We start from the raw sequence: 16,385 nt of genomic DNA, 5'->3' as shown, positions 1-16,385 counted from the left end.
AAATCCATCCTTCCTTTGGACTACATAAAAAGTTACACAGTGTAGTACTTCCTATGGTTATTACAGTATGTTAGTGTGGCAGAAAACGTCATCCCTAATTCGATACTTGAATACAAATGAGGAAATATAGATTTTCTTTGTTGTGAGTTACTAAAAATGAAGAAGTTATTGAATCCAGATTTGAGGCGAATCAATAATAAATCACAGCTGCAACGGATTGTATCGAATTAGCTTTGCATTGCGTTAATCTGTGTCATGCATTGGATGAATCTCTAACTGTCTGCGAGGGAGAGATACACACCTTTTGAGAGGCTTTTTGGCAAAACAAAGTTATGCTTTCAGCTTCATAAGAGGGTCAGTAAGTGTCTTGTTTTACTCTTCATTTATCAAAGAAGCTACTTGAGTTTAATAAGTGAGAAGACGTCTACGGCAGCCTGCTTAAAGGGAAATCATGTCCTCCAAAAGACAGAATGAAAAAGTGTTGATCGAAGGCGTTCAAAAGGAGAGGTGAGCACATACTGTAGCTATCAAGGAGATATTCTGATTGCACTGACACCTTTATACGAACATGGATGAAAACCAGTGGCTGAAAAATGTGTGTGTACGGTGTGTGTTCACCGTACAGCAGACAGCAGAGGTCTTATCTTGGTTAACGGTATCCCTCTGTCTCTCTGGAGGCACGCAGGGAGCAGAGGGCAACTGCAGTCTGATGTGGGGCATCTGTTCCCACATTTGTTAAACTTCCCCTGCTGTGTGTGCATCGTTTTAACAGAGAGATAGAAAGAGACAGACGTTAGAAGAGTTCGGAGCGCGTGTGCACGTCGTGATCAGTGTGATAGGTGCGGTCGGTGGAGTGGAACGGCAAGGTGTTGTTGCAATAGAGGGCAAGTGCCGACTTGTCATTGGTCTGTGTTAATGCTGACCCAGGGCGGTGGCTGCACTCACCTCATTGACCGCAAGATGGCCGCCAGCCGAGTCCGCAGGTGGTGTTGGAGGCACATCTCTTTCCTCTTATTCCCTCCCTCTCTTCCCGCGCTCTCTTTGTACCTTTATCTCCCTCCACCATCTATTATACATTCTTGTCGGAATACCAAGCAGCCCCTCATCCTTTCTGCTATCCCTCCCGTCTTCCCGTATTCGCACAGACCTGTCCTCTTGGTGCATACACACTGTATATGACTGAATGCCTTGCTCCATACAGTAATCTCAATGGGGACATTACATGCATAATCTACTTTATAATAAGGCTCTAGTTGGCCCCGGATGCCTGGTTAAAGAAAGGAAGGGAGATGTGTTAATTAGACTCATTTACAGCAGCAGCAAGTAAAGAGCAGGACCCCTTCACAGACGACCTGCTTCTCCTTGAGAAGGGCCGTGGAGTTACTGATCAAAGTTTCACATGGCAAACTACCGGAGACATTGAGAGGTGAGTGAGGTGTTACCGGTGGACTTCTTTAAGTCCAGAGCAGCGCTGGTAGATGTAATGGGAATAGGAGTTATTGACTGGAGCGAGCGTGGTATTGAAATAGTGTCTCTGGTGTGCCATCATCATGACGGAAAGCTTATAGTACCCTGATTTATGACTGCTGTGGAGAAATTAGTGCTTCATAAAGATTTGCCGATGGCTGAGATGGAGTAATCAGTGAAGTGATCTGACTTTGGTGGATTTCAGTACTCAACGAGTTGCAAAACTCAGTTGCCATACCTTGACTTTGTCTGCCGGACAATGCACGTGGCAGGAGTTGGAGCCTGACTCTGGCCCTCTGTCAAGGTCATATGGATTAGAAATGATTGGGTTTCCAATACTCTGCTGGGGAGTTCTGCATGATGAATCATCACTCTGTTCCAAATCGACACCAATTAAGAAGGGTTTGTTTATTCCGCTGTGGGACATGCTGTGGATGGGAACAAGCATTTTCACCCCCTTTTTTTTCTCCTCACTGTGGCAGGGATTAGGATAATGTGTATCTGCGTGTGCTTCCTCGTGCACTGCAGGGTTCGTATTTGTCTGGCGCCTGCGGATTTGCGTTTATTTGCACACTCATGTGTGTGTGTTGGCACGTGCATGTCCACAGTCATGTCAGTCAGTGTTTACTGTGTGGACCTACTCTGTTTGTGTCAGTATCTCCATGTCTGTAAGGCATGCTGTATGAAAAGTGAGGTTGAGGAGCCCAGTGCCGGAGCCAGTGAATTCATTTGCATTCATTCCACCGCCTGTCTCTCCTCAGAGCCCATTCTAATTACCAGCAGCTCAGGTCTGCTACAACACTGCGCATACTCTCCCTCTCTCTCCCTGGGTGAAAAAATGGGCTGCTGGTGGTGCATTCCTGTAGCTTTGATACTACTCTCTCTTTAGCCTGCCAGGAATCTCTTCATGTTGTTTTGTTTGCTGTCAAGCCCAGGCACTTTCTCCTGTTTTAGTGACGAAGTCGCAGGAAATATAGTGCATGCATGTGTGGGCAAGCGAAATTCCTACATATTCCGTGTGTGCTTGTTGTGATTGTTTCGGGGTTGAGGGAGTTGCATATTGTGGAGGAGAGAGAGCGAGGAGGCAAAGTGGAAAATAATCACAGTTCTTGTAGAAGATGAATGTGCTCACTAATCTCCGTAATGGCCATTGTGGCGCTTCACCTCCTGAGTCTCTAACACCTTGTCACGCCTTCTTCCTGGCAATGCAAATTCATACCCGGGCTAATAACTCACATGACATCACACCGCCATGCCTGGACATGCTCCAAAGCTGTTTCACCTACTCATGTGCACACATGGAGCTATGACATGCACCAACGCACACTCACAAACACCTGCAGAGCTCCATGGTAGGTGGCAGTGACCGGGCACCCTGCAGCAGTGACAAGGTCAGGAGGATCAGGACACTGCTGTGCTCTCACCAGAGATGAGCTGAGCTCAGCTAGCTGCTGTTTCACTTCATCTACAGCAAACCTGCATCGGCCTCATAGAGTGGTGCAGGATTGAGTCCTCAAACTCGGAAATTAGTTAGCCCATTTACATCTTCCGGTTCGCTCGTCTCAAAGTAAAAATAAATGTAAAGGTGTTTTTGGTAAGAGTCCTAAAATAAGGACTGCAGTTAATAAACTGAAGAGATTTTCACATTGTGTTCTAGGACATGAGAAACATCAGTGAACATCCCACTTGTGAATCTCCAAGGCTTCTATGTGTCATAATCATGGCGGTTCTCTACAAAAATAGAAAAACACTACTAAACGTCATCATTCAGAGCGGAGTCATGTTAGCTTTTTGTCTTCTGGTGATTGCATTTACCTTTTAAAAACGGGGTGTTAATATGTGGAGGTTATCCCGCTGAACAAAATGTGTATTTGCCACAGATTTGACTATCTGTACAATATACATCTTCCAAAATCCAATGGAAAAATCCTATTGTTTACATATACTGTATACTGTACAATATAAATAAGTGTGAAGTCTAAGAATGTCATCACAGTGCAGTATATCCAGGTCGGCCTACCAAACACGTCATCACTGCAGCAATTCATTCATTTAGATTCAAAAAGTTTGGTGTGGTATCTCCTGTCTGTGAGACATCTGCATATTAATTACAAGTTTTTAACAGATCATTTGTAGCGCAGAACCGAAGGAGGGTGCTCATCTGAAAATGTAATTTGAGCGCGGGCCCCTGCAGTGAAGTGTTGGTAAGCCTCTCGCTGTCGAGCTCAGGAGGTTTCACGCCATCTCCAGGGAAATGCTACTTTCAGAATCACCTGCAGCCTAAACATGATTGTTGCTCCGGAGTTGTTGTTGAAGATGTGGAAACAAACAAGCAATTACACAAATATGCACATAGATATACACTCGACGCATGCCAATACACATGCACATTCAGTGAGTCCTGCGGTATGAAAAAGCCCTATGATGCATGGCTTCTAATTATCAAGCTCTGAAAATCGACTGTATGAAAGGAAAAGCTCTTAAAGCCCTTGGTTTCTTCATTTGTATTTTTTATTTGCTTTAATTGGGCAACATGATTGTGTTACTTTGTCAAAAGGAGAACCCACCGTTTATCCCTGTCTGAAGACATGAATCATTGGCTTTTCTTTTTATTCTAATTGCTGTCTCAGAGTCCAGTGTCATCAACATGATTATCAGCGTTTCTGCTGCCATCGCTGCTATTTTCATCATCATTGTTACCACAGCTATTACCGATGCTATCGCCATTATCTTTGTTATTTTCATCCCCACCGGCGCTATTATCAGCAACTTTTTATTCATGTCATCGTGAGGGGCCAGGATCATTAGCAATATTACTCCCCGTTATCATTCACTATTGTTATTATCGATATTACCATCCTTCGCACCAAATTCATTAGCGGCCAGCTAATGAAAGGAATCATATTAAAACTTATTATGTCTGATGAAGATAATGTGTTATCTCCTGGACAGGAGCTCTGTTAAGACAAAGACAGATGGTCAGCTAGGGCAGGATCCCATCTCATTACCGCAAAAAAGAAGAACAAAACCCAACGAGTTCTAATTTCAGTTGTCTGACCTTTTTATGGGGTTAATTATTTATTTCATCGAGGCACAGTGAAATAAACTTTGTGGCAATTTAATGCAAGTCAATTAAGAAGCGAGATAGATGAAAAGCTATCCTCGGGGAAATTATTAAGCTTTTATTTTTAGAGTGGAGTGGATGATGTGGTTTTTTTTTTCGCCGGGACCTGTCCAACAATACTGTTAAATGTTTTCTAAAGCGATCACATTCCTCTGTCAGACAGGCAGGTTTGATATTGTCGAGGTCAGGCTCTATGGATTGTATACGGCTTCCCTGTAATAAGAAATTAACTCTGCACTAGAGCGCTGAGCACAATAACAAAGAGAGGGGAAGGGGGCGTGAGGAAACACAGAGAGTGAAGAAGGCCTGGTAAATATTAGGCTTTAATATCATTGTGGTTCATTTTTTTGGGGTCTAGTACACAGCTAATGTAAAGGTCTCTTCTTATTAAAGGAGCTATACATTCCATTGTTGCAGCTTTCACACTTTACAGACTGGACAAAAACTATTGGGGTGTGCAGAGAACTTAAATGTTGTATTTTACCATAGGAAAAAACTGAAAAACTCTCACGTTACATCTAAAACGGTATAAAAAGGAATAACAAATGACAGAATAGTAGAAATTCAGCTATTTTCGCTGCTAAAAACAGTAATTACAGAGAGAAACAGGCTGATTTTGAGGAGAAAATAAACCCTTAAAATCTAAAATATTTTCTTCTGCACATGGCCAAAGAACATGTATTACTTATTTGTGTCATACATTTCTTTTTATAAACATACACATTCTCCCAAAAGATCTCCCAAAGAGAAAGACTCCTCCCTTTTTTCTCAACCCCTTACAACTCTGATAATTACCCTTATTATCCATGATTACTATTACTAAACTTTAAAACGGTATACTTCTTACATTTCTCAACTACAAGAGCATTTGCAGGTATTGCTGAACATCTGGCAGGCACATCCAGACTGGAAAGTAGAACACTTTAATGACAAGCATGACGGGCATTCATGAACACGACTATTTGGCGCACGATTCATTTTTCACAGCTTCATACCTGCTTGTTAATATCACTTTTTGAGAGAGTTCCACCATGATGACAGCTAAGTCATTTGTGTGTGTGTGTGTGTGTGTGTGTGTGTGTGTGTGTGTGTGTGTGTGTGTGTGTGTGTGTGTGTGTGTGTGTGTGTGTGTGTGTGTGTGTGTGTGTGTGTGTGTGTGTGTGTGTGTGTGTGTGTGTGTGTGTGTGTGTGTGTGTGTGTGTGTGTGTGTGTGTGTGTGTGTGTGTGTGTGTGTGGCTGAGTCATTTCTTCTCCTCTCATTGCATTAGTATGACTTGGCTTTAAATGTCTAAATTGGTATAAATACTTAATGTCTGTTCCATCTCACCTACAGTAATGCATTTTTAATACTTGGCCCTAATACCTGTTACCTGTTACATTTCCAAGTAAATCCCCCCAGATCTCGCTTCTGCTGGCTGTAAAGCGCTTTTCATCATATCTCGATTATGTAACCAAAAGCTGATGATTCCAGGAAAAATATCTCATAAGCGACTTTCCAAATGTGTCTTTTCTCGAGGGCTAAGTCCCAGAGGAGCTCCAGGACAGAGGATGTCATCCTGAGCAGTAATGGCCCCTCCTCTGGCCCCTATCTGCCCCCCACAGAGCTGATTTTATGTTTTGAACTCCTGGCTGGCTCGCCAAATTGTGCACGGCCCCTGCCCTACATTGCCAGGCCTATTTGGGTTACATCTACTATTAAACACAACATCACAGCTTGCGTGTTTTTGATGTGACTTTGTGCGAGAGCAAGAGAGGAGGTGAGAGTTAGCAAGTGTTTCGCCATTTGTGCGTTTGTGCGAGATGAGAGGAATTGAGTCAGTTTGTGGGTCTTTGGGAGTGCCGGAGACCCAAAGCTGCCTCAGCTTAGCCTTCTAAAGCACCATCTGGCATCCCGGGCCCCTGTGTCACCCTACTCACCAAGATTACATTCTCCACTGGCGCTCGATCCCTGTCTTTTCCCTCCCAACCTGTCCACTTTATGCTCTCTCCACTTTTCCGTTGCCAGGAAACACAAACTTAGCAAGTACATTTGCAAGGACTGTATCACTAGAGCTGTTAGATCTCAGGTTTACTTAAAAAGTCATAGTTAAATAAGAACTAGAGGTAGAAATACCTTGGATTTATTATTTTGGTTTTGCAATTGCAAGGTCAAAAAACATTTCTTATTTTTCTCAACCCCTTCCCATTGTAAGACATGTTCAAATAGAACATATCTAGAAATGTCTCCCGAAAGATTTATTACATCCTAATTTACAACAAAAAACAGTTTTAAACATGCTCCTGTGAAAACATTGTTATAAACAGTTTGAGCAACTTACCCTAAGGATGTCATCAGGCTTATTTTGGCTCCATGACAACAACAAAATACAGCCGTGTGGCTTCACCTTTACCGACTAAAAAGTGTTTTAAAGCTGTGAAATGGATACTTTTATGAAATAAAAATGAGCTGAGTGATGCCATTAGTATTTCAAATGAGTTTTCAATACTGTTGATGTGTTGTGATTCATTGACACACCTGAGGCTGGCAGGTGAATGCTGTGGTGTGTCAAGAGAATCTTTCAGCGTTTTAGAAATAAAGAAAAAATTGCTTTTGTAGAAATGTTCACAGTCGTTTACAATTTTTTTTTAATAACAGAATCGGAGTCAAGTTTGAGGTCAACAAAGTTACATTCAGTACAAGTCTAAAGTTGATTTCATGCCTCAAGCGCAAAGTGAAAGTTTCCAACTGGAGTGCCCGGCTCTGGGGAGGCACTGCATGGTAGTTTTTAGATGAAAAATAACATGTTTTTTGTAACAAATGCTAAAAACATCCACTAACAGTGTCTAGAAAAAAAAGCAAGGGATTTCTGTATGGACTCTGAGGACTCCCAGTTGGGCTACTGATGATTCAGACTGCTAAAAAGTGAAGCGCTACTTTAAGTTCCTGGTGTGATACAATGACACACGATGTAGTAGTGCTCTAAATATGTTCTGTCAGTTTTCCCTAAGCATGTATTTTTTAACTCAGAGGTGGTTCAGACAAAAATAACTTCCCTTTTCCACATCCATTAGTTTAGACTAAACAGCACCTCCAGGTGATGACACAAATACGTTTCCTGTCATTTTACCAGGTCTTTATGTAGGCAGCAACAGCACACTGATTAGCTGTGAAAGCCGTTTGATGTTGTGTGGTGGTGACAGGCAGGTTGTGTTTCTCCATATTACAATGCATTATATTTCTCAGGGGGGAAGACACTTATTAAAGGGGACATATCGTGCTTATTTAAAGGTTCATACTTGAAGTCTGTCTTGCTGCTAGAACATGTTTACATGCTTCACAGTGAAATAAACACTTTATATTTCTCATACTTTCAGTTTGAATATACTTGTATTCAACCTATGTCCTAAAGCTCAGTTTTAGCGCCTGTCTCTTTAAGGGCTAGCAGGAAAAATATGGTGCACCAAAGCAAAGGTATTTCTCAAGCCATGGGGGAAGATGTTCAGATGTTTAGTATATTATAATTAGCATGCGTACGTCCCAGTTTGTGGGTTGTTAGGCGCTAAAAATGTATGTGCGCATGCACTGAAATAGTGAGTTTTCTTATTAAATGTCCCCTTTACGATGTATTTAACGCAGACAAAAGTTTATGATTATGACACATCCACTGTAAGGAACTCCACAAACAACACTTTTCAGCTATTGTTCTATAGAAACATCATGAATTTGCTAAAACATATCACACTTATGCGCAAGTGGGAAATGTGCATCTTTGCAGGAGTCCCAGAACAATAAACACCAATGGCAGTAGGAGAACATTTAGTTGCCCCCCTCCTGCATGTTTCTGTGAAATCATGAAATAAATATATGATGTTGTGAGTAATGGCTTGTCATGAGTAAAGAAGAGATAATTTCATTGTGTCAGCATGCAGAGAAGGAGGCAAATATATTTTTATTACATGCTTTGGAAATGTGACAAAGACAATTTAGCCATGTTGGAAGATCAATAAGCGGCAATGTGTTCTTGGAAGATGAAAAACTTGTCATTTGCTCAAAGAGCATTTTGACAGGGTTTACACAGTCATTTTGAAAATACTACTGTCAAATATGCAGATATATAAACACAGACACACACGCAGTGGAAACGTCATAACTGCTACTTTAACGTTGTTCAGAAGGCCATTTGAGCCGGACAGATGGCATCATGGATACATTACTGAGGAAATGTTTATAGGCCTATTTACAGAACTATTCCTGCCCTTCCTTAGCTCTCCTACAACACTGCCACAATATACATCTTGTAAATGTGAATTTCCAACAACTGAAAGCCATAAAAACTGATGTGCTATGTGGTGTGTCAATGAAGCATTGGCGGATATGACACATAGTGCAGTTGCTCACATGTCTGTGTGCAAAAAGCGACAATAATTTAGCGTGAAGAGCTCAAAGCAAGATGACTATGAACATTGCTTAAAATGTCACTGCATGTGTGCAGATTTAGTATTATGGAAATGTTGGCGATAACAGGTTCCATAACTGTTTCCCGTCAGTATTTGGAAAAGATGTCGCCTCAATTTTAGTTGTAATGGTAATTGAAGTGCAGGAGCATGCAGGTGTTTTTGCTGGCATTATACACTGTAGAGAGCTATTATTTAATTCTTGACTTTTCTCAATTTTGGCAAGAATCATGAAATGTGTTCACTGGTGTTGTAAGACTTACACTTGATTTGGGAAGAGTGTGGAAGTCTCCCAGGTGGGTTGCATTTCAAGATGCTAAATTATTGCTGACATTTTGGCAGCAAATAGACTTGTGGGCCTGTCTGTCCACCATATTCTGGATTCCCTTACAAAAGGTTCAAGGCTAGCGTTACATTCATTGTCAATACAGCTGGGCAGAGAGGGTCTTTAGGGACAGGGGGATTTACCGCGCTCGTAGAACCGCGCTGCAAACATATGGCGTGGGCTGCCCGCCTAAACACTGATAACTGACGTCCCAGGATGCTTGATGTACACTCACGGATGCAGACGGATGCATGGAAATAAATGCAATAAAGCAGCTGAATTTGCAGTCACACATCAAACAAACATATGCACGCTCATTTCAGTCGGCAAAATTGTAATTAGCCCGTTCTCGCTATTGGAAGACTCTCTGAAAGGAGAGAGATAGCAGCAGGGAGGAGGAGAAGGGGCGAGGGAGAGTTATAGGGGAAGGGGATGATAAATGATGGATCGAGAGAGCTCTAGCTAGACCCCGAGGTTAGCAGTGTGAGGGAGTTACAGCTGGCTAGCTCATTTCGTGGAGCTACAGATCTCATAATAAACATCACATGGGTAGTTTGGGCTGGCGGCTGCAGATTAAGCTGGAGCTGTTAGCTCTTTAAAGACTGCTCAGTGTTGCAGACAGCCAAGAGCCTATTTATAGGGCTGCTGGAAGTGTATCAAAGCAGGTAGGAAGGGAAGGCACTGGACAGTAACAGTTTTCAAGCTGATTTATGTCCCTCAATCAGTGTAATAACAATAAACTGTCAACTAACACGCCACTTTTATTTGTAATTTATGGTACGGCTCTCCTAATAAAGCTTTGTTTATTTCTCCCCTGTCGCCTCCCCTTCCCTCCTCTCCTCCCCCCTCCTCCTCCTTCTTGTCTTCTTGTCTCCGCGCAGAGCTGCCCAGCAGTCCAGGTGGTCAGTTCACGTTTCGCCCGCTGCCCCCGCCTCCACCCCCGCCCCACGCCTGCACTTGTGCCCGCCCGGCGCCGTACACTCAGGTCAGCCTGCAGAGGAAGACGATGCCGACGCGCTGCCAGGCCAGCCAGGGGGGCCAGGGGGGGGACACCAGCTCCAGCACAGACCAGGCACAGCTTCACAACAGCTGGGTGCTCAACAGCAACATCCCCCTAGAGACCAGGTAAGAGAATTCAACAAATGTCCCCCAAAGGTTCTTTTTCTTTTTCTTTTAAAAAGAGTTGTAAGTCATTTGAAACAAATCAGGCTTCGTTCCAAAAGCTTTCAGCTCAAAACGTGGGACTTTGCAAAAAAGACCCCTTCAAATGAAAAATATCTTCAAGGCATAATGCAACATAATGTCACTTGATTAAAGACATTTCTTTAATCAAGTGACATTATGAGGCTCATTAGATTAAATAAAATCATTTCGGTAGGAGTGTGAGTTGGCACACTTACAAAATGTTCTTAGAAAATCAGAGCTTAATGTTGAAGAACGAGTGTTGGACTAAAGGATTTGTTATTGTGGACATGTTTTGCTCATGTCGAGAGCAGCAAGCGGAACACCACACAGGCCTCTGGGGTATTATTACAGGACTTTGCAAACCATCAAAGTCGTAACGAATCTCTCAGGTTTTTTAGATTTTTCTCATTTTTATAACAACCCACTGCCGGCTGATTTACCAGAGGACCTGAGTTTCTACTATACTTAAAATAAAAGTTAGTAGAAATCCTATTTTCAGGAACATCTTGAGACTCCACTTCCAATTGTTGTACCCAAGAGTTGTTTTTTTTCTACCAAATGCTTGGCGAAGAGCTGCTGGAATTTCATCCCTATCAAGCGGAATTAAGCATCTGCTTGCTGCATATGAAATAATTGATCAGAGAATTATTTAGGAGATCCTCATTTGTGAGGCTGATTTGGAGAGGAGGCAGCAAGGTGCAAAAGAATACGTTTGCATGTGTAATGAGATCACGGTGCGCCAGCTGAATTATGCTATTATGAGTGGGGATGAGATTGGCAGGCTGCCACACCAGAAGAAGGATTTAATAAGTTATGCATTAGGCCATAATTAGATCTTACCTCATTTAAAGGAAAGGAAGAATAAAATTAGATTCAGTGACGATTTAAATTAATCACTGGCCAGACATTACTATCAATGTAAGGGACCTGTCAGAAGTGGATTGTAATTACAGAGAAAATCTATGTGTTATGTTTGCTTTTAATAAAATTCACGTGTTTCAAAACTAAATTGAACAAACATACAGAAGTCTCACCCAAAGAGAGATGTGATTATAAAACACGAGGGGGAGTCCGTTCTCGACACATCATGCTTATTCTAAGGTTCATAATTATCAGGTTTTCTTCATGAACATGTTTACATGCTTCACTTTGCAAAAAACAATTGTCTTGAATATACTTACGCTCAGTTTTAGCGCCTGTCACTTTAAGCTATACTTTATTAAAAAGCAAAGTCTGCTCTAATTGGGTAGCCGGGAAAAGATGGTGCATCAAAGCATAGGTATTTAATGGGGGGAGATGTTCAGATGTTTAGTATATCATAATTACTGGAGCATGCATGTATCCCAGGAAGGGAGTTCAATCCTTCTGATCAAGGCAGCCCACAAAAAACTGACAAAATGTGCCAAACATAAAGAAGTCTCACCCAAAGAGAGATGTGATTATGAAACACAATTTCCGCAGTAGCTTGAAGTAAAACATATCTGCGTTTGGGACTTTGTAGTCAAATAAGTTTCATTTGATAGTGCGCTATTAGTTCTGAAACATAAAATGTAATCACATTCTCAGTCAATAGAATAATTGTCCCTTCATACCATAATTCAGATATTATTGGCTCTTTTCTATCTAGCTTCTGGCATCGGGGAACACACCAAGAAATGACTAAGTCTTTGCAGCTTAACTCTTTTGGGTAGTATTTAATATTCACGCGCCCTCCTCTCTCCTCTGTCACATTCCCAGATACACTACTAATCTAATGATTCAAATGTTTTGCTATCACCATGATGCTGCTGCTGTTATCAGCTCAATCTCAGGCGTGTGAGATTAAAGATTTATCATGTATTTACAAACTTGACACGGGGGATCGTGCGCATGGAATTACAAGTGATGCTGTGACCTCAAAAAAATGTGTATAACATCTCTCGTTGTCAAGCGTACTTCTATTTTCCTCGAAGCGCATTTGATAAATCCGTATTGAAACGTATTGACGTTGCGTCAGCGGAGATTAAGATTGTTTGAAGTGTGCATGGATTTCCTTTTCAGCTGCGTATCTGTTATGTTTCTGGAGAGGCTAACCTGTGGGAGGGGAAGGATGCAGATATGGATATTCAATATATCTGACTGGGTCGCATACTGGGTGTGTTAGGAGGCGTAACAAATGTTTGGGACTGTTATAAATTGACCGGTGTACAACCTGTTCCCCTCCTCCTATCGCTAAGAAGGGAGAATATTTGAACCACACTCAGTTGTGGAATGTAATGTATAAAGTACATTTCTTCAAGTATTGTACCTAAGTACACTTTTGGGATACTTGTACTTGAAGTAAGTATTAGTTTTATGCTTCTTTATATATTTACTCCAATATATTTTGCAAGCCAATATTGTACTTTTTACTCTGTTGCTTCTATCTGACAGCTTTATTCACGTTACACATTTAGATAAGCTAATACAAAATATAATAAATAAATACTAGTAATTATAGGTTAAGATATCCAGCAGCAGTATATAGTAATTAAATGAGCTCCACCTTTACCAGCTGTGATAGACACATTGCTGCATCAATAGTTATAATCAAGTACACATCTAAAATAAACTTTTATACACGCACAAGTACGGAATATCTGCATTCACCTGTTTCCCGTGCGCGTAGGCCTCAACCCACACACACACACACACACACACACCCACACACACACACACCCACACACTCATTCTCACATATCCAGGTAGAGCCTCTGGGCCGTAGACTTCGACCTCCCGGAGAGAGGGAACTCTCATTTTCTTCCTGTCTCGGGGGAAATCTGCCCTCTGATATGAATTCAGAGCTTCCTGGGCGTCGCCCCTGGATATTGTCTGAGAAGATCAAAGGCAGGCAGCCAGGAAGAACAGTGGAGCATTTTTAAAAAGCATCACACAAGAAGAATGGAGTTCCACACGCGTTGACAAATGCAATTTCTTTAGCTGGATTCCCTTTTGCTCCGATCCGCCTTCAGCTGAGCAATAAAAGCACCTCAGTAGACCCGACCTGTGTACTGGCCTCACAAATGTGAAAATGCTCACCCGTATTTGACATCTTCGCGTGTATGCGTGTGTCTTATGTGGGCAAACTCCGAGCCGAGCTATTTTTCTCTTTGCGTGTTCGTGTTTGTCCTAAATTTATCTCTGGCCTTTACAGAGTTGAACTGCCGATGACCCTTAGGTGTGTTGTTGCTCCATGTGCATCCTGCTGTGTCCCCCATCTGACTCACCGCTTTGAGCAGACGCTTGATGGGTGGGCAGAGGGAGGGCGGGGGCGGACAGTGAAGGACGGATGTCATCTGACTCAAGTTAAAGGGTCATTATAGACACACGGGAAGAAAAAGAAAAGCAAGAGACTGAAGATGGCTGGATATATGGAAACATAGATTATTTCAGTAAGGAATAAGGACATGCAAATTAAGTCTATTATTATGGAAGAGCATTAGGGACAGGCATATAAGAGGAAGTTGATTTGATTTTATATCGTAACTCCCCAAAGTTTAAATGTTGAAAATAGAGTTAAACTTTCACTAGTTAATATATTGGTTTATTCACACTATTTAGAAATGGTATGCAACGCTATTCTCTACATCTCAACAACGCTCTCCTAAACATCATTGAGTGCTTAGAGAGAATATCTGTCTCTGCGGTGAGATGTTTTTAATGCGCTGAAACAGTCCTGAATCTCTTTCTACTTCTCTGCTTTTATTGTATACTTTAATTTAATTAATTTGCCTCTTTTTGTGTCGCTCTAATGCATGTTTGCCCTTATGCAAAGCACTTTCATTTGCCTCTAAACTCCTAGAAATAACTTTGTCTTGCCGTGCCTTGAGATGATTCCAGCAGTTCCTATGCAAACCATTATGTTTAAAGAATGTTCTTGTAATTTGCATGACACAAGGGCTGTTCTCTGCTTTATTCTGTCACGCAGCATGATAGAGAAACTCATTTCTGAAAACATTCAGCCCACCGGCAGACTTTTGCTCTTGTTCTTAAAGTAAAATCCATCTCCGAGGCTGCATGTGAGAGTAAAAGGCGTCAGAAGATGGATGTGTTTCTGCCGTGTGTGAGGGCGAATAGCCTGGATGTAGTCTGTTGTCCAGCGACACTGTCAGTCTGCTGTCTGGCCCCACTTTAATGGCCTGTCCTCTGAGGGCCCTTCAGAGACCATGCTTCTAGCAGCATCCTGTGACCTCACACCCTCGCTGCACGGATAGAATAACACTCTGGCAAGGCTTCGCGTCTGCCCCGAAACGTCGCACTCTCAGCCGGTATTAACCCTCGGAGAGCACCTGGGGCAATCGCTTGTCTGAGAATTACAGGCTCCAGGATATCTTTTCTTATGGAAATATACACACAGTGCAGAGGAAAAAAACAAACAATGAATCATATCTGGTTGTTTCTTTGGCTCTGATGTTTTTTCTCCAATATGTAGCCTGTTCTTTGTCTCCCCACACCAGCAGCCAGAACAAGCTCGGGCCGTTTATAATTACATGCCTAGATCCACTTTTCCAAATTGCTTGATTTCCTAACCCCAATATTTCTGCTTCCTCCTTTGACACCCCTCGCCCTCCATTATCCAAACACAATATAGATGAAATGCTACCTAGATTAATTGCCCTTCAGCATACTTTTACTATCATCGTCTTCCATCTAACATGCTCTTTTTCATAATGAAAATGAACCTCATCTCCCGTTAACTAATACAGCCGTATGACTTAAGTAGTCGCTTTGATGAGTCAAAAAATAACTAGGTAAGTCATTGATCCTTGGCTGCCAGGGCTTTTTTATTCTCTTTCATATCAGCGCTGCATTATAGTGGCTGCTCATGATGTTGCACCAAAGAGGCACAAATTCGTGCTTGCTCTCTGATGAAGGACTCGGACTGGATGAGAGCTTTTCATTTCATATTCTATTTCTTATAGTGTGCGGTGGATAAATACAAAGCAGTTTGTGGCAAGGTTGCTTTCTATTGTTTAACTGGTTACACTTCACTGGGTGAATAATGTCCGTGTTTTACATTTGTCACATATATTGCTCACCCCAAAGAAGAATTTATGGTGGAGCGTAAAATAAATTGAAAGAGTCGTACCACTTAGGGATTTTTCTTTGGCTACTTTCCTTCCTCGATTTTAGCTTTCCGGATTAATCTTTGATGATGCATTACTCGCAACTTTAGGAGACCACTTAAATTAAAAGCGCACAAATGCAGCAACACATGTGGGATATTAAAGGCTTTACTGAGTTGTGTAGTTGTTGACGGTACTGAGAGCTTTTTGCAACAGGTTGGTTTTGAGAGGACTGGATTTTCACGCAGAGGCAAAGTAACACACTCTGTCCTGAGTCACATTTCAATGCTGAGCCAGGCTGAGTATGTCATTATAAACTAGCAGGAGAGGGGTCTCCTTTAAAATCCCCCACCTCGGGGGCCCGTTAAATGAGTTTCAGCCAGGCGTGCTGCAGAGTGAGGCTGAATCCCACTGAGTGCAGATTATTATAAATAGAATCAGAGTAAGATACTAGATAGCTGAGAAAAAAGGATGTCCATGCTGTGCTAAGCTAATTGGTGAAAGATTGAACCGCTGTCCCAGATATTGTTTCCGTATTCACACTCTAATCTACTTAAAAAGACAATAACAGGGGTCCCACTGGTGGCAGGTAGTTTGTAGGACACACAAAGCGAAGCGGCTCCCTCCTCATAGGATTAGGACAGCAATTAACTGGCCTCTCACTCAACCCCGGCCTTAAATAGTGATAGACTAATCATAGTTTGCTGATTGAAAGTTTTGGGATTTCTCCACATTAGGGAAGCTACAATGAGGAAAATGAACAGGT

The 16,385-nt window shown here is 42.0% G+C and overlaps 1 protein-coding gene across 1 annotated transcript in view; it reads left to right on the top strand.

Moving 5' to 3' along the window:
* The window catches only part of tenm1 (teneurin transmembrane protein 1), a 207,729-nt gene that overhangs the window by 44,555 nt on the left and 146,789 nt on the right, over nucleotides 1-16,385 (top strand). The window contains exon 4 of the mRNA XM_034121218.1: nucleotides 10,232-10,475. Within this exon, the coding sequence (XP_033977109.1) occupies nucleotides 10,232-10,475 (244 nt within the window). The remainder of the gene's footprint in view (nucleotides 1-10,231; nucleotides 10,476-16,385) is intronic.

This window comes from Trematomus bernacchii, unplaced genomic scaffold (genome assembly GCF_902827165.1).
Source record: "Trematomus bernacchii unplaced genomic scaffold, fTreBer1.1, whole genome shotgun sequence".
Lineage (NCBI taxonomy): Eukaryota > Metazoa > Chordata > Actinopteri > Perciformes > Nototheniidae > Trematomus > Trematomus bernacchii.
Note: the sequence above shows the minus strand (reverse complement) of the source record. Positions and strands in the feature narration are given on the sequence as shown.